General features: G+C 57.3%; 2 protein-coding genes across 3 annotated transcripts in view; one reads left to right on the forward strand and one right to left on the reverse strand.

The window, feature by feature from the left end:
- The first annotated feature begins 50 nt into the window (after positions 1 to 50).
- On the forward strand, positions 51 to 4,037 carry CIB1 (calcium and integrin binding 1). The gene is made up of 7 exons (XM_047862978.1): positions 51 to 248; positions 391 to 425; positions 1,693 to 1,801; positions 2,934 to 3,084; positions 3,231 to 3,349; positions 3,426 to 3,514; positions 3,780 to 4,037. Exons 1-7 carry the CDS (start codon positions 198 to 200, stop codon positions 3,799 to 3,801), a joined length of 576 nt encoding a protein of 191 aa, XP_047718934.1. The 5' UTR covers positions 51 to 197; the 3' UTR covers positions 3,802 to 4,037.
- Positions 4,038 to 5,718: 1,681 nt separating this feature from the next.
- The window catches only part of SEMA4B (semaphorin 4B), a 38,992-nt gene continuing 26,868 nt past the window's right edge, over positions 5,719 to 17,842 (reverse strand). For both annotated transcript variants that reach the window (XM_047862955.1, XM_047862953.1), the window contains exons 3-15: positions 17,033 to 17,196; positions 16,782 to 16,844; positions 14,213 to 14,311; positions 13,497 to 13,608; positions 13,083 to 13,196; positions 12,796 to 12,947; positions 11,537 to 11,718; positions 11,248 to 11,398; positions 10,137 to 10,347; positions 9,940 to 10,055; positions 9,511 to 9,677; positions 7,623 to 7,708; positions 5,719 to 7,397 (exon numbers count right to left, since the gene is read on the reverse strand). In XM_047862955.1, the coding sequence (XP_047718911.1) occupies positions 6,655 to 7,397; positions 7,623 to 7,708; positions 9,511 to 9,677; positions 9,940 to 10,055; positions 10,137 to 10,347; positions 11,248 to 11,398; positions 11,537 to 11,718; positions 12,796 to 12,947; positions 13,083 to 13,196; positions 13,497 to 13,608; positions 14,213 to 14,311; positions 16,782 to 16,844; positions 17,033 to 17,196 (2,360 nt within the window). In that variant the 3' untranslated portion in view covers positions 5,719 to 6,654. The remainder of the gene's footprint in view (positions 7,398 to 7,622; positions 7,709 to 9,510; positions 9,678 to 9,939; positions 10,056 to 10,136; positions 10,348 to 11,247; positions 11,399 to 11,536; positions 11,719 to 12,795; positions 12,948 to 13,082; positions 13,197 to 13,496; positions 13,609 to 14,212; positions 14,312 to 16,781; positions 16,845 to 17,032; positions 17,197 to 17,842) is intronic.

Genomic DNA, 17,842 nt, shown 5'->3' on the forward strand with positions numbered 1-17,842 from the left:
AGCCGCGGACCTCCCGAAGCGGGCCCGCTGAACCCGGCCTGGAGCGCCTGGGCGCTTTAAGGAGGGGGCGGGCCCGGGGGCGGTGGCCCCAGGAGCGGTTGCCGCGGGAACGGGGCGGTGACGCGGCCCGAGGGCGGAAGTGAAAAAGTTGCCGGCGCCCCGAGACGAGTTGGCGGAGTTCTGCGTGCGGCGCGGCGATGGGGGGCTCGGGCAGTCGCCTGTCCAAGGAGCTGCTGGCCGAGTACCAGGTGCGCGGGACGCCGGTCCCCGGGGAGTTTGCGCGCGGGCCTGCGCTGCGGAGCGGGGTCCCGGGGCTGGGTCCCGGGGCGGGCGGTAGGGCGGGCGCGGCCTCCGGGAGGCCCGCTGAACCCCTCCCGTTTTGCTTTCCAGGACTTGACGTTCCTGACCAAGCAGGAGATCCTCCTGTAAGTGCCGTCTCGAACCTCAGCTCCCGGATCTTCTAGAGGCGACTTCGGGGGGCTCTGTCCACAGACGAGTTTAACAAAGGGTCCCCCAGGGGGAGGGACGGGGCCCGCGGCCGAGCAGGTGCCCGCACCCCGGCCGCGAGCCCTCCCCGCCGGCTCGGGGGGCCCCGATGCGCACCGCAGAGCCACCTCGGAGCCTCCGCCCGGGCTGGGCGCTCCGGGGCCTGCGCTCCCTGGCTCCTGCGTTATCGAACTTCCTGCCCCAGCCCGGCGGGGGCTCGGCGGACTTCGCCTAGCGGGAGCCCGGCCCCTCGTAACTTGACCTGAATATATACAGTAACCGTTAACGCTTACTGAGCACTCGTCGTGCGCCAGCAACTGTGCGAAGTGCTTGCCTATATTACCTAATTCAATCCTCAGGAGGGAGGTGCGGGGACAATGAATCAGGTTTCCGAAAAGTTTGTTTACTTGCCTAAGAGTACGCTCCAAGTGAGAGGATTTGAATTCGGGCTGGAAACCCCTTCCTAGCCGTGTGCCAGCTTTTTGTGGTGAAGGCGCTTGAGTGAGGCGATTCCTTGGCTTCTCTTGGCAAAAATAATCCCAGTGGGAAGGAGCTGGGGGCGGAGGAAGAGATCGTTTAGGTAGCTGCTAAAATGGAAGGCTTTGAGGAGCTGGAGATCCCTGGAGTGAAATGAAAGTGAGGTTTCGACTTTACTCTTTTCTCACTGTTTTTCAGGGCCAACTGCTGGCTCCTTCTGCACCCTCTCCATCCCTCTGGGAGCTCTAGAGCCAGCCCCAGTACAGTGCCTGGCACACAGTAGGCCCTCAGTAAATACCCATTGCATGAATGGACTCCCAGCCTGTAGTCTTGTGACATATCTCCCTTTGGCTTATGCCTGATGGCTGAGAAGCTCTGTGTATGTGGCTTAGCTTGTCACCTGGTTTATTATTTTTTTTTTTTAATTTTTTTTTTCAACGTTTATTTATTTTTGGGACAGAGAGAGACAGAGCATGAACGGGGGAGGGGCAGAGAGAGAGGGAGACACAGAATCGGAAACAGGCTCCAGGCTCTGAGCCATCAGCCCAGAGCCCGACGCGGGGCTCGAACTCACGGACCGCGAGATCGTGACCTGGCTGAAGTCGGACGCTTAACCGACTGCGCCACCCAGGCGCCCCGTCACCTGGTTTATTAATGGGTAGCAAGGCAAGGAGTGGGGACGTGATACACACAGGAAGGTTTGCCAACAGGTTCCTCTCCTTCTGCCAGAGCCCACAGGCGGTTTTGTGAGCTGCTTCCTCAGGAGCACCGGAGCACGGAGGAGTCACTGCACACACGAGTGTCCTTGGAGCAGATCCTCAGCCTTCCAGAGCTCAAGGTGCCAGTCCCCCACCCTGCCTCTGCTATTCGTCTTGAGATCATGTGGTCACTAGTCCCCCATTCTGGTCTTTCCTCCATTTAGTCCCAATTTCCTGGGGGCAAGGGCTTTATCAAAATCACCCAGTGGAATTAACTAGAATGGTGTTTTTCAAACTGGGATTCTTGGACATATTATTGGAGAGTCAAGTAAGTTTTGTCCTTTATTATATTTTTTAATTTTATTATTTTTTAATGTTTATTCATTTTTGAGAGAGAGACAGATAGAGTATGAGCGGGGCAGGGGGGCGGGGGGGGGGGTGCAGAGAGAGAGCAAGTCACAGAATCCAAAGCAGGCTCCAGGCTCTGAGCTGTCAGCACAGAACCTGATGCGGGGCTCGAACCCATGGACCGTGAGATCATGACCTGGGCCGAAGTTGGCCGCTTAACCAACTCAGCCACCCAGGCACCCCTAAGTTTTGTCCTTTAAAAGGAGTTGAGGGGCGCCTGGGTGGCTCAGTTGGTTTAGCGTCCGCTCTTGATTTTGGCTCAGGTCATCTCACAATTTGTGAGTTCAAGCCCTGCACCGGGCTCTGTCCTGACAGTGCAGAGCCTGCTTGGGATTCTCTCTCTCTCCCTCTCTCTCTCTGTCCCTCCCCTGTTCTAGCTTTGTCTGTCTGTCTCTCTCTCTCAAAATAAATAAGCCTGAAAATAATAATAAATAAATAAAAGGAGTTAAGTTACTGTATTAAGGTTTGAGAAGCTCTATTCCAGAGGCCATGCCTCTCCACAGGGTTGCTGTAAAAATTTTTAGGCAAAGGGCCCGGCCTGGTGCCTATAACACAGTGAGTGTTCAAGTAAACGTGTTTTATAGTAACCAGCCCATCTTGTTCTCTGCTTAGGATGCTTTCATCTTCCTTCTCTGCCCCTAGGCCTGCTGTTGGGTCAAACTGACTCGGTTACAGCCGTCCCTGTCCCTTCCTCAGTCAGTTGGCTCTCCCACCCTCCATGCTGGTCCCAAAACACTGAGCATGCTCTCCCGTGAGCCCAAGCTCATGGTACCGTGACCTGCTCCCTCCAGTTCCTGGCAGGGTTTGAGGAGTGTGTGACCTGGGCTACATCCCATGGTGTTCACAGAAGGCTCTCTTGCCTAGGCCAACCCCTTCAAGGAGCGAATCTGCAGAGTCTTCTCCACATCGCCAGCGAGGGACAGCCTGAGCTTCGAGGACTTCCTGGACCTCCTCAGTGTGTTCAGTGACACAGCGACTCCGGACCTCAAGTCCCACTATGCCTTCCGCATCTTCGGTGAGGGCCAGGAGCAGCCTGGCCTGACACGGCCTGCTCCCACATGGTCCTGGTGGTGGTGTTCCTGCTCGGGAGCCGGGGGTCTCTGTGGAGCCTTGGAACTCACACTGACCACATTCTTTCTGGCTTCCTGCGTCTGTCCATAGACTTCGATGATGATGGAACCCTGAACCGAGAAGACCTGAGCCAGCTCGTGAACTGCCTCACGGGCCCGGGCGAGGACACGCAGCTTAGTGCTTCAGAGATGAAACAACTCATTGACAACGTGAGTAGCCGGGCCGGGCCGGGCCAGGGAGCGGGAGGGGAGGGCTAGGACTTGGCCTGAAGCTGTCCTTTCCCAGATCCTGGAAGAGTCCGACATCGATCGGGATGGCACCATCAACCTCTCAGAGTTCCAGCACGTCATCTCCCGCTCACCAGACTTTGCCAGGTATGAGGTCACGGTCCCCCTGCGTTCTGGTTACCCCTGGGTCCCCGCCTGCTGCAGCTGGGCCTGGGATGTTGGGATGGGAGGTGGCAGCCGGGCTGAGAAGGCCCCAGTTCCTCTCAGCGTCTCAGGGCAGCTCTTCCAAAGGGGACGGACAGACGTGGGTCAGCCCATTCCAAAGGGTCTTAGGGAAGATGTGGGTAAGTTTGGGGTTAGTGTCTCCCCTCCTCTTCCAGCAGAAAACCCGAGCCACTTTTCTCTTGTTCAGCTCCTTTAAGATTGTCCTGTGACAGGAGCCACAGCCATGTGTCCCAGCAAGCACCCTGCCCAAGAGCCTTTCCACTGCTGAGCTGTGGCCGAGGTCATGCCTGTGTTGCCAGGGCCGGCCGAGCTGGCCTAGCCCAGAGCTGGCACTGTGCAGTCCTGCTCCAGGCAGGGGAAGGCCCTCCATGGCGGGGCCTCTCCTGCCACTGTCATCGCTCGATTTGTGTTCTACTAATCTATAATAAAGGTGTAGATGTTTTGACCCTTTGCGTGATACTAGAAACACAGGTATGGGACAGGACTGGACTTCCAGGAACCTTTGGTCATACTGGGAACAACAGGATTTAAAGGGCCGGTGGGGGTGGGGGCGCTGGGTGGCTCAGTCGGTTGAGCTTTCGACTTCAGCTCAGGTCATGATCTCGCATTTCGTGGGTTCAAGCCCCACATCGGGCTCTGTGCAGAGCCTGGAGCCTGCTTCAGATTTTGTCTCCCTCTCTCTCTGCTCCTCCTCTGCTCTCTCTCTCTCTCAAAACTAAACAGACATGAAAAAAAGTTTTTTAAAGGGGCAAGAGGAAGTGAGACTGTAGCTCGCCTGGCCCACCTCCCACTGAGGGTGTGAGTATAAAGGGTAGCAGGACAGATGGAACCCCTCTATATCCTCATGGTGGTGGTGGTTACATGAATTTCTACACGTGTGAGAATTTACACAACTGTGTGCCAAAAGAAAAAAAAACATCAGTTTTACTGTATGATCGTTCAAAAAATAAAATTTTGAGGCACTGGGTGGCTCCATCGGTTAAGCGTCCGACTTCGGCCCAGGTCATGATCTCACGGTTCATGAGTTCCAGCCCCGCATCGGGCTCTGTGCTGGCAGCTCGGAGCCTGGAGCCTGCTTCGTATTCTGCAGTTCTCTCTCTCTCTGCCCTTCCCCCACTCGCACTCTTTCTCTCTCAAAAATAAAATAAAAGGGGCGCCTGGGTGGCGCAGTCGGTTAAGCGTCCGACTTCAGCCAGGTCACGATCTCGCGGTCTGTGAGTTCGAGCCCCGCATCAGGCTCTGGGCTGATGGCTCGGAGCCTGGAGCCTGTTTCCGATTCTGTGTCTCCCTCTCACTCTGCCCCTCCCCCATTCATGCTCTGTCTCTCTCTGTCCCAAAAATAAATAAACGTTAAAAAAAAAAAAAATGTTAAAAAAAATTTTTTTACACAAAAAAAAAATTGTAAAAAAATTTTGAAAACTAAGAAAATGACAAAACCCCTGATCCCCTGTGCTGTCACCCTGAATGGACTGGGGAAGGTGCAGAGTAAAGGGGCTGAGGGAAAGCAAATGAGTTCCTTGCCCCCAACCCATCAGGGCATTACACTTCCCACCTTAAGGACCATACTCCACTGAGAGATGGAGTTAGCCAGGCCAGGCTGGTTCTGGCCCACTAGCCCCTGGAACGAGGAGGTTCAGAACCTTTCAGAACTCAGAGAACTAGACCAACCTCAGAAAATAACAGTCCTTTGGGGTGCCTGGGTGGAGTGTCCCGACTCTCCATTTTGGCTCAGGTTATGATCTTGCAGTTCGTGAGTTCGAGCCCTGCATCAGGCTCTGCACTGACAGGGCAGAACCTGCTTAGGATTCTCTCTCTGTCCCTCTCCTTCTTGTGTGCATGCTCTCTCTCTCCCTCTCTCTCAAAATAAACAAACATTGAAAAAAAAAAAAAAAAGTAGAATCCCCTGGGTGGCTCAGGTCATGAGCCAGGTGATGATCTCACCGTTCATGAGTTTGAGCCCGAGTCGGGCTCTGTGCTGACAGCTCAGAGCCTGGAGCCTGTTTTGGATTCTGTGTCTCCCTCTCTCTCTCTGCCCCTCCCCTCTCACACTCTGTCTCTCTCAAAAAATAAATAAACATTAAAAAAAATTTTTTTCAGTCACAGTCCTTTAAGAGGAAAGGCCATGATTGTTTCTATTCTTTAGATTTTATTTAAAAAAAGAAAAAAAAGTAAAGTGCATCTCATTAAAAAAAATATAAAACCCACATAAACTCAGGGCCCCTGTGTTGGGCAGTGTCCATATACCTTAGAATGGGGGCAGGCAAGGTACAGGGGATGGACTCTGGGGAGGACTAGGTTTAGGGGGGAGTCTGGGGTAGATGTGGGGAAAAGGGACACAGGTTTGCAGGCTGGGGTGGAGGAAGGCAGGCTTCCGAGAGAAAGGCGTCCATCGTCACAAACTCTCTCCCGGGCTCGCGCTGCCCCCTCTCACACGTGGCCACAGCCTGATACAGGCTGGAAAGGTCCAGCAGGTGAGCCGGAGCCCAGGGCCTTGGGAGGGCTGCGGGGGCGGTGTGGCACCCCCCCCCCCCGGTCCCTGAGGTGACGGGATGATGGCTGTAATGGGCCGGCCAGCCGTCGAGGCAGGACGCACGGAGCCCGAGCCGGCCCTTGCCTCGGCAGAGACCAGGGGCAGCCGGTGGCGGCAGGCTAAGGCAGAAGGTGGAAGAGGCCAGCCGGTGGGGGTGCCCAGCTCTGTCTCAGACAACCACTTTGGGCGAATTCCCACGCCTCCGAGGCTGAGGCTGCGGGAGGGGCTGCGTGCGTGCCTGGGGCTCCGGGCTGTCTCCTCCTCACTCCTGTTTCACATTTTCCGTTGTTTAAACAAAGGGCTCAGTTTACACAGGGAGCGCTCTTCTGTCCATCGAGACAGGCCCCCATCTTCGGCTGGGACCTCCGGGGCCGCGGCTGTGGGTCGGAGGGGGCCTCGCTACGTGGCCCGCTCCATCGCTCCCGAGGGTCGGGCGCCACAGTTGTGTTCCGCGAGAAGCGGAGGCCCGGCTGACCCCCTCTGAGCACTCACGGCCTCTGAAGCCAAGGTGGAGTCCTCTAGAAGTCAGCTCTCACACCACGGAGTCCCGGATCTCAGAGCCCAGGCGGACCCGGGGCCGGGGGCACACCGGGGACACCTCCACAAAGCTGTCCTGGATGCTGAGCGGCCTCTTCTCGGACTCCGTGAAGACGCGGGGCCCCGGGGGGCTGTCTGACAGGGCCTGGTAGCCTCGGTGGTCGAGAGGGGTGCTAGGGGGGCCTACGCCGTTAAGCGGCCGGGTCTCGGGTGGCAGCGCCGTAGGGCGGGTCTTGGGGTGCACACTGGCACACTCCCCCTGCTTCAGGAAGACTTTCATGCCGCCCCGGTGCCGGTAGAGGAAGAATAAAATCAGGAGCACCACAGCGAACACGAAGAGCGCGCACATCACCAGGAACTCGGTCCAGTAGGACTTGTCCGCACCCCAGCTGGCCTTGCCGCCGGCCGGCGCGCTCACCCGCGACGTGCTGATGACGACGGGCACGCCGCCGCTCCGGTCTGCTCGGTCCGCGATCATGTCCTCTACTACCTTTGGGCAGTAATTGGCCACCAGCTGCCAGAAGCCCTCCTCCAGCGACCAGCACTGGAACACCCCCAGTTCCTGCTGGCTGCCCACCAGCAGCAGGTCCCCAGTAGGCAACACGCGGCAGGAGGCCGAGGCGTTGACAGGGGCCCCGTCGTGGAGCCAGAGCCGGGTGGCCAGGTTGGAGAGGAGGGGGCAGGCCAACGTGTTCACCGCGTTGGGCTGAAACTGGACCCGCTCACACGGCTTCTCGCCTACAGACAGAAGACGCACGGGGTGAGGGGGGGCCCGGCATCCACGGTGGCCCCGAGCTCACCCGCCTCTCCCTGGACTGTGATCCTTGTACCATGATGGAAAACTCGGGGGACTCTGAGTCTGGGACGTGGACAGAAGGAAGGACATTTATACCCACCGTCGCCTGCAGAAGGCTTCTCAGCGGACTTGGCCCCCACCTCTCCAGCTCGGACAGGGCAGTTTACCTGTTAGTACAGGAGCCGGAAACCGGGCTGAGGACGTGTTGCAGAGGCCCCTGGCGTTCGCCCCCTCAATGTCCTGGATCCACGGCCTGGGGACCAAGAGACAGTCTGGGATAAGCCAGGAAACCACTGTGAGCCTGCATCGCCCTTCCCCGCACCCCACCCCCCACCCCCCACCGCCCTCCTCAGTGCAGCCAGGCCATCACGTGGCCCTGCAGACCCAGGCCTGGCCAAGGGCCTAGGGAGGCTCAGGGACCACCAGGACCAAAGCAGGAGTAAAAAGGCAGCTTCCCCATGCTGATTCCCCACCTGCAGGTTCTGAGCCAGCACCTCTTCTGTTTATACATTATCTATTCTAAATACAAGTTACCGTCACACTCCCCTGAATTACGAAAGCAATATGAGCTTTTAGAAAACATAAAACGTAATAAAAAATAAAAGTCATTCTTTTTTCTAAACTGTTATAAAAATTTTTAATGGTTTTATTTATTTTTGAGAGACAGATAGAGACAGAGCACGAGTGGGGGAGGGGCAGAGGGAGAGGGAGACACAGACTCTGAAGCAGGCTCCAGGGTCTGAGCTGTCAGCACAGAGCCCGACACGGGGCTTGAACTCGCAAACCTTGAAATCATGACCTGAGCCGAAGTTGGACGCTTAACCGACTGAGCCACCCAGAAGCCCCTTAAAAGTCATTCTTGATACACTCAGAAAACCTAAAAACTCAACCAAGTACAAAGGCTGAAAACACTACGGAAGCCACACACAACCCACCATCTGGTAACCGTGACGGGGAGTATTTGTGGTGCATCCTTCCAGGTGGACATGTGTGTACTCGTATGTGATTCTCTGAAATATAAAATCGGCACCAGGTCTCCATGTGTGTGAAGCAAGGTCACTACAAGGGGGACAGATTCCATCTTTATTTAAAATACATGTAGGGGCACCTGGGTGGCTCAGTCAGTTAAGAGCCAGACTTTGGCTCAGGTCATGATCTCGGGTTTGTGGGTTCGAGTCCCAAGTTGGGGTCTGTGCTGACAGCTCGGAGTCCGGAGCCTGCTTCCGATTCTGTGTCTCCCTCTCTCTCTGCCCCTCCCTCCCTCACTCATGCTCTGTCTCTGTCTCTCTCAAAGATAAACATTAAGACATTAAAAAATAATAATAATAAAATAAAATAAAATACATGTATTTTGGAGCGCCCGGGTGACTCGGTTGGTTGGGTGTCCGACTGCGGCTCAGGTCATGATCTCACAGTTTGTTGAGGTTGAGGCCCACGTTGGGCTCTGTGCTGACAGCTCGGAGTCTGGGGCCTGCTTCGGATCTTATCTTCCTCTCGCTCTCTGCCCCTCCCCCACTAGCGCTCTCTCTCGCCCTCGCGCGCTCTCTCTCTCTCTCCCCCTTGCTCTTAAAAAAACATTAAAAAAATTAAAATAAATAAAACACATGTATTTGTATTTTACATATATAGAGAAAAGTCTGGGAGGCTATATTTCCATCAAAATCTCACTGGGATTCTCTCTAGGTGGTGGGATTAGCGACAGTTTTTATTTTGTTTACGCTTCTCTCCACTTTTCAGGTTTTCCGTATGAACATTTTACAACCTTAGTTCTCTTGAAAGACATTTTTAATGGGTTTTGTTAACGGATTGTTGCGTAGCCCTTATTTTTTGTTAAAGAAAAATTTGCACGCTAATTTTTCATTGCTGCGACACTTCACACTACCGAATGGGTAAGGCAAACATAATTTCTTGCCTAAGCCAGAACCCTTTTGAGAGTCAGAAGGGTAATGTTTAAAAAAAAGAAAAAAAAAAAGGAGGGCCTGTGGAAGGTGCTCTGAGGCCAAGGGCACAGGATGGACAAGTGGGACAATGGGAAGGGCCTGCAGAAGCTCTCACCTGGAGGCCACCTCAGGTTGGTAGAGGCTGACGTGTCTGCAGCTGGAACCGCTCCAAGCACAGTAGGGGTCCCGGGCGAGGACACAGTCCCCACAGCTCTGGTACAGGCTGCAGTTGGCCACAGGCACCTGGACTACGCCTGAGTGGGAGGCAGCGTAGAGCAGTCCCTGCACGGACACGGGGCGGGGGGTGAGAGGCGGGCACGGGCGGCCGGGGCCACCTCGCACAGCTGCACCTGGCTCGCGTGCCCACCAGAGCCACTCCCCAGGGGGCCTCCTCTTACGCCCCCGGGCACCCCACTTTCCGGTGGCTCATGCCACGAGACTGGAACTTTCCATCCTGCAGGCGCCAGGGAGAAGCTGGCTGGGGCCCGCTTATCGGTAATGAGGGGCACCCGGGCGTGCTCCCCGGGCTCCTCCTCCAGCTCACCCTGCTGGCGTCCAGCAGCAGGTTCTGCACGGGCTGTCCTGGCGAGAAGATCTGGAGCTCCTCGACGATGTGCACCCTGGGGCCCACGCCCACCGCCTTGTGCAGCCGGCCATCGCCTGGAACACGGACAGCGCTCAGGCCCACAGCCCCACAGCCGCGTCCCCCGAGCCCGAGCCCGCCCCGCCGCGGGCACTTACCGGTGCCCAGGAAGAGCACGTCGTAGGTGTGGTGCAGGCCGGACACGCGGTGCACGGCCACGCGCTGGTAGCGGGCGCGGGGCTGCAGCAGCAGCAGGCGGCTGCGGACCTGCCCGTCCATCAGGAAGTGGTCCTTGAGGAAGTTCAGCACACGGTCTGGGAGTTGCAGGGACGAGCTGATCTTCCTCTCCCGGGCACTGTCGGTGATGCACTGAAGGAGAAGGCGGCGGCGTGAGGCCGGTGCCGCTTAGAGCGGCCAGCAGGGCGGGAACCGCGTGGCCGCCGCCAGGATTGCCAGGCCCTGCCCTCGCGGTGGACGGCAGGGCCACCCGCCCGCCCCGCAGACGCCACTGCACGTCACCCGCGGTGCTGCAGGGAGCCAGCACACCGATTGGGAGGCCCCGGGGCGAAGCCTGGGTGTGGGGCGCCTAGGGGCCCTGGCCGGCAGGGTTCCCCTCCCTGCCCAGGCCCCTCGCCCTCCCCCAGGCCTCAGGAAGCATGCCACGCTTCAGCTGCTTCAGCAACCTTTCACCAGTGCCGGAAGGAAGCCTAGGCTGACCAGGGTCTCCTAGTGCGGGGAGCATGAAGGTGCCCTCCCAGGGCCCCAGGTGCCCACGACGGTGACAGCTCGGGGACGCCCTCCCTTGGCTCTGCTTCCTCCTCTAGCTTTCCTATTCCCTCACGGTGCTTCCTGAATCACCTCCTTTATGAACCCCCGGCACTCAAATCCCTGTTTCAAGGTCCAATGCCAATAGGCTGCCATTATGGGCAGCCTATTAAGCTGGATGGAAAGAAGGACCATATCCCCACCGCCGGGCTGCGTGTCACTCAACAGCTAGAGGAGGAGCTCACAGCTGGGCAGGGGAGAGACGCGGGTGCAGGGACAATGACAGAAGCGTGCACTAAGTGTCCCGATGGGCACACACCTGCTCACTCTAGATAGGGCTACGGCATTCCAGCATTCGTAGCCACGTGTAACCCAGTAAGACAAGCAGGCCTGGCTCTTGTCCCCACGTTCAAGAAAACAGGCTCAGAGAAGCCCAAGGAGCCCAGCACGGTGTGGGGACCTTTGTCATCCGCACCCCACCCGGGTGCAGAGAGCAGCACTTACCGCTCCGGGACGGGGTGTGGGCACTGGGTGGGTCACAGTGTACCACTGCTGTGTCTCCCGGTTCACCTCCTTGTACAGGCCGTTGAAGGCCTTCTGCACGTCTTTCATGGTGAAGACACACAGGGCGGAGCCCTCCGTGGTCCCCCTGTGCCTACCGTGGAAATGGCTGGATTAACCCAGGAGCCCCGGGGCTCCGCATGAGGCTGGCTTAGCCCCAAGGCTGGCTTTGGGCCCCAGTCCCGTCACCCCCCAGCCGTCCCATCTCTGGTTAGGTCCCCAGGGGCCGTACCACTGGGATGTGAAGACCCCATAGAAGAGGGTGTCCCGCCAGTCCTGGGGGCTGGGGCTCAGCGTGAAGACGTCCTGCAGCACGTTGAACGGGAAGCCGTCGTCGGGCCGCGAGCAGAGCAGCTGGGCCTTGAGGAAGGACGTCCAGCGTTGCTGCAGGACCCGCTCGCCGCCCTCGTCACCCTGGGGGAGGCGGAGAGACACTGGGCTCAGCCTGGGCAGGGGCTGGGAGGCAGGGGGAGCCTGGTGCCCCTTGCGGCCCCTCCCCAGTGGTAGTGGTAGCTGACCCAGACCCTGGGAAGGGCAAGCCACGGCTGGGGCCGAGTTCCATTTAAAAGCGAGAAGCGGGGCGCCCGGGGGAACTCAGTCGGTTGAGCGTCCGACTTCGGCTCAGGTCGTGATCCTGAGGTTCGTGAGTTCGAGCAACGCACAGGGGCTCTGCGCTGACAAGTGCGGAGCCTGCTTGGGATTCTCCCTCTCTCCCTCCCCCACTCGTGCTGTCTCTCTGTCTCAAAATAAATAAACTTTAAATATACAAAATAAATAAATCAAATCAAGAGGACTTGACGGCAATGTCCAGGAGGTCGGCCGAGTAAAGGACAGTTCCCTCACTGTGGAACAGCCAGAAACAGAGAGGGGTCTGCCTACACACAGGGAAAGAGGTCACGATTCCCAGCAAACACCTAAATACCCGCATTACAGTAGAACTCTTGCTTTGTAAGCCGTGTTTTAATAACGCAAATACGTATATATTTATGCATATACAAACAAAGATTCCCAAGGGGCATTCTAAAACATTAACAGCGTGGTCACTTGTGGTGAGGCAGCAGGGTTCTAACGCTGACCCGGTCCACATCTAGTTGTTGCGTACCACGCTCCTGAGAGCTTTCTGTGGGTGGGTTTTACCCACGCAACATCACTGAACAGACGAGGATGCTGACTGAGAAGGCACGGGACTTGCCCAAGGTCACAGGACCCAGTGGGGTTTGAACCGAGGCAGCCTGGTTTGAGACTATGCTCTGGATCGCGATGGTCCGCTGCCTCTTGACCTTGTAGGTGACTGTTGTGCGCACTTTTCTGTATTTCCACATTTTCTTAAATAGGAAAAAAAACATTAAGAGCTATTCTCATTTAAAAGGAGAGAGAGGAAAGCAGTTCGCCAAGCTGTTCCTCCTGGAGGACAGGAGATGCCATCTCCTGGCGTTTCCTGATCCTGTACCCGAGGAGCCTTTGGGGTCTCCGGGGCGGCCCGTCCCTCACCTTGCAAATGCGGGCGATGCGGGACACGATGGTGTTCTCGAAAAACTCAAACTCCTGGCCAGTCTCGCTGAAGAAGAAGTAGATCTTGTCATCGTCCCCTTGCAAACTGCCCAGGCTCTCGGGAACGTAGGCTGAGGCCACAAACGCTGGGTCTGGGGGCCGACGGGGAGCACGGAGTCAGCCCGGGCATCCCGGACAGGCGGGAGAGTGTTCTCGGCCCTGCAGGGAGAGCGCGCCCCTCCCTGGGCTCCGGGGACTGCCCACCGGGTGCGTGGGGAGGACTTCACCTTGGAGCCAGTTGAGGGAGCTCTCGGTCTTGGTCGGGCGGAGGCTCTGGCTCCGGGAGATGGCCGGGTCATTGCCTTGGAAGCTGCTGACTGTTCCAGTGTATAGCTCACCGTCTGCCAAGAGAACGTTCCCATGGGAATGGCCCCTCAGCACGGCCCCTTCCGCCTGCTCAGGGCCCGGAGTGACCCCAGCACTGCCCACCGCGCCTGAGGTGGGCAGGGAAGAGAGCGGCAACTGGGAACAGCCAAAGCAAGGGCAGCCAAGGGTCGCCCCGTGCCCCCTGGGAATCAGCATGGCGTGAACCCACCAGCTCAGGCCTGGGGCCACCCCCCCACCCCGCTCACCGCCCCCCCGCCCACCTCGCACATGGAGCCTCAGTGAGCCCATCCTGCCACTCTGCCCCCAACACTCACCAACCACCAGGGCCGTAGACTTGAAATTGGGGTCAAAGGGACATCGGCCCTTGCCATCTTCCAGGAGGATGTTCCCCGCCTCGTCCTGTGCCAGAGTGAAGTTCTCCACACTCTGCAGGGAAGCAGACAGGAGAGCTCAGGGGCTCACCAAGGAGCCCCCGGGCCTGGAGGGAAAGGAGGGAGGTGTGCCCCAGAAGGCAGCTCTGTGGGGGGAGAGGTGGGAGGCAGACCACCCTCATCTCTGCACCGGGGGCACAGTGCTGGCACCGCCTGGCAGTGGCCCTGTGTGGTGGGCCCTACCGGCCCCAGGGGCCACAGAGGAGACTAGACGGGACTCGAAGGGGCAGCAATGCGATTCACACCCAGGCATGTCTGACTCCCGAGCTGCAACCCGCTGCCTCAAAGTGCCGCCCTCCACCACAGGCGGGTGAAAAGCAGAAACGCAAGAGTGTGTGCGAGGAGGGGTGCGCGAGGTGGGCTCCGGAGCCGAGTGAGGGCAGGGGACAGCTAGAGGAAGCAAGGGGTGGTGTCCTGGGTCAGCCAGGGTGTTCACAGGCACCCCTCCTTCCCCCTGCAGGCCAACCCAGCCACCAGATGTGGGGCAGGGCCTCAGGGCTCTCAGAGCCCACTGTTCCCTAGGAGCTTGGCCCTGGGTCCTGCCCTTGACCGGGGATCGGTGCTGGAGAACGGCTCCTGGCGCGGAGGGGGACACTCACGATGTAGGTGCACACGGGGCTGAAGGCTGCTGTGCCGCAGGTGAACAGGTGGCTGCTGTTGAGCGGAAGGAGGATCTTGACGTAGTTTTGACAGTCGCGCTGGGGGAGGGAGGAGGTTGTCAGGCCCAAGCAGGCCACCAGGGGGCACCGCCAGGCCCTCACCACCAGTTGGTGGGGGCGGGGGCGTGGTGGGTAAAGCCTCTGCTCTCCCGTGCGCCTCAAATCCCAGAGCAAAAGAGAACCCAGCAGCCTCCCAGGGCAGGGTAGACTGAGGACCACGGACAGTGTGCACTGGAGGGGAACCCAGGGGCTCCACTAGATCTGTGTTCCGGAAACTTCTCTCCAGCCCGAGAGTGAAGGCACAGGATCCCTCCCTCTTGCGCTGTCTTGGCCCCTGAGGGTCTTCTTTGGAACCTCGGGGAAAACCTCTGGTCCTCCCCACCACCTCGTGAGGAAGCCACAGCCCAGAGCAGGACCCTGGACCCCAGACTCATGGATTGCCTCTGTAAGGGTGTCTGACGGGTGTCTCCGACCAAGCATCCTGTCGTTCCCCCAAAACTTCCTCCTCTCAGACCTCTCCCCCTCAGCTGTTCAGGCTCCAAAGCTCACGGCCGTCAGCCCCAACTCATCCCTCACACCTCCCATTTCCCCACCAGGAAATCCTGGTGGGTCCATCTTCAAAATACATCCAAAATTTGACCATTTTTCACTCCCTTTACTGGTACCACCCTGGTCTGGTCTCCCTCCCTCTGCCCCTGCCCCAAAGAGACCACTCTCCACCATGGCAGCCAGAGGGACTCTTCCTTTTTTCTTTTTTTTTTTTTTAAAGTTTATTTACTTTGAGACAGAGGGAGAGAGAGCAGGGGAGGGGCACAGGAAGGGAGAGAGAGTCCCAAGCAGGCTCTGCACTGACCACGCGGAGCGTGACACGGGGTTCGGTCCCATGAACCGTGAGATCATGACCTGAGCCGAAACCAAGAGTCGGATGCTTAACCAACTGAGCCGCTCAGGTGCCCCCAGAGCAACCCTTTCAAAACAGATGTCACCATGTCACTCCCCTGCCCAGCCCTTTGGTGGCTCCCCAAACACCTCGCTCAGAGTAAGTCCAGTCCTGCCCCTTCTCCAGGAATCCCACGGCTAACTCCCTCAGCACTGTCCAGTCCTGATGCAAATGTCCCTTTCTTAACGAGCTGTGGCCTGACTACCTGTTCAAGCGGCTCAGTTTTGCCTGTCGTTCTTTCTTCTTTTTCACTGTTACGTTGCCAGTGTCTAAAAGTACTTGGGCGCAGGGGCGCCTGGGTGGTTCAGTCTGTTAAACGTCCGACTCTTGATTTCAGCTCAGGTTGTGATCTCAGTTCGTGAGTTCGAGTCCCACATCGGGCTCTGTGCTGACAGCACAGGACCTGATTCTGATTCTCTCTCCCTCTCTCTCTCTGCCACTCCCCCGCTCATGCTCACTCTCTCTCGAAATAAATAAATAAATTTAAAAAATAAAAAAAGGGGGGGCCACCGGGGTGGCTCAGTCGGCTGAGCATCCGACTTCGGCTCAGGTCACGATCTCGCGGTCTGTGGGTTCGAGCCCCACGTCGGGCTCTGTGCTGACAGCTCAGAGCCTGGAGCCTGCTTCGGATTCTGTGTCTCCCTCTCTCTCTCTCCCTCAAAAATAAAAATAAACATTAAAAAAACTTTAAAAAAAAATTTTTTTTTTTTACGTTTATTTATTTTTGGGACAGAGAGAGACAGAGCATGAACGGGGGAGGGGCAGAGAGAGAGGGAGACACAGAATCGGAAACAGGCTCCAGGCTCCGAGCCATCAGCCCAGAGCCCGACGCGGGGCTCGAACTCACGGACCGCGAGATCGTGACCTGGCTGAAGTCGGACGCTTAACCGACTGCGCCACCCAGGCGCCCCAAAAAAACTTTTTTTTGAACAAAAAAAAGTACTCGGGCATGGACCAAGTGCTTAATAAGTAAACGTTTGTCAAATAAAAGAAGTCACGGGCAGTCAGGACTTGAACTTGTGTCTGAACTCCACTCCAGTGCTCTCTCCCCTTCACCTTAGCCACCCTCTGCTGCACGCAGGGTAGGGAGGTCTCTGGGAATAGTGGAGAGCCCTCCAGGAGAACTCCCAGGCTGGACCAGACCCCATACGCAGTGGTCTGGCCAAAACCCCACCAGGATCTGTCAGCTCTGCTCCATCACACCACCTGTGGGGGGACAGGACTCCCACCCCACCCAGTCGTTGCTCTTGCTGGAAGCTGACATTTATTTGGCACTGATTAGGTGCCAGGTGCCTCGTATGTATCAGCTCGCTGAATCCTCACAGCAAGACCTGAGATAGGTAGGCATCACTAGCCCCACTTTACAGGTGGAGACACTAAGGCTCAGAGAGGCAAATCTCCTCATTCAAGGTCACGGAGATAACAAGGACAGGGCCAAACCCAGGTGCGGCCACCTCGGAAGCCTACGTTCTTTCTATCACAGCGGCTCCCACATCCTCCCTCCGTGCCGGGTCCAGTGCACCTCTCCAGCCTTCCTTCAGCCCAGGTGGCCTCCAGGTACAAGCTCACCTGTGGGTCCTTGCCCTTGAAGCTGCACTGCTGTTTCCTGTCTGCATCTGCGCTCCACAGCAGCTGCAGGAAGAAAGAAGGGGAGTGTGGGAGGGGGAGTGTGGGAGGGGGAGTGGAGGATGTACGTGCCCAGCACCACCACCACCACCCCCCCACCCGTCTGCATCGTCTTCACACCCAGAGGGTCAGTTTTTCTGTTTTCCCCTCTGCCATCCTCTGCCCAGCCTGGCCAGCCCCCGGCATCATCTCACCTCCTGGTACTCCCCGCCTGGCAGGAAGCTGGAACTACTGTTGAGAGCAAAGAGAGCCTCTCGGGCACCCACGTACAGAGTCCTGCCATCCCTGCTCAGCAGAAGGGCCGTGTAGTTGGAAATGTTTTCAGCTTCAAATCTGAGGAATGGCCGCTTTTCAGAGCCTGGGAGAGGAAGACAGACGTAAACCTGGGGGCCACACCTCCCACGAGAAACCTCTTCTGCCAACCTCTAGGACGGGCCGATCTGGCGGTGAGTGAGCAAGGCAACGCACGGCAAGAGGCTGGGGACAGGGGGTCAGGCTTAAGGGGGAACGCCATTCCTGGACTCTCCAACATCATATAAGAAACAAAGGCACGGAGATGAATGTAAAAGGACATTTATCATGGCACTGTCCCTATGAATGAAAAATTGGAAACAACCTAAGTGTCCAACCACAGGGGACTAGATGAAAACACATCACTATTAATACTCCACTCAATGGAGTATTATGCAGCTGGGAAAAAATGATGTCGTGTTAGAAACACCAGGAAAACAAGCAAACAGAAGCATACAAGAAAGTCATGGTCAGATATGAAGCAAACGAAGATAGAGCACGTAACAGAACAAAAGAGAGGGAAGAGAGGTTGAACACCCGCCTTTGAGTGGCATCACACCCAAGGAGAAGGATCTACAGGGCACAGCCCACCCCTACCCCTGCAGCGAACCTGCCCCCTGCCCCTGCAGCGAGCCTCATTTAAAATGGCAGAGGGATGCAAACATGGGGCACCGGTCTTTACCTCTTTGCTCCCACTCAGTCACTCGTGGGAG

Source organism: Prionailurus viverrinus, chromosome B3 (genome assembly GCF_022837055.1).
Source record: "Prionailurus viverrinus isolate Anna chromosome B3, UM_Priviv_1.0, whole genome shotgun sequence".
Taxonomy (NCBI): domain Eukaryota; kingdom Metazoa; phylum Chordata; class Mammalia; order Carnivora; family Felidae; genus Prionailurus; species Prionailurus viverrinus.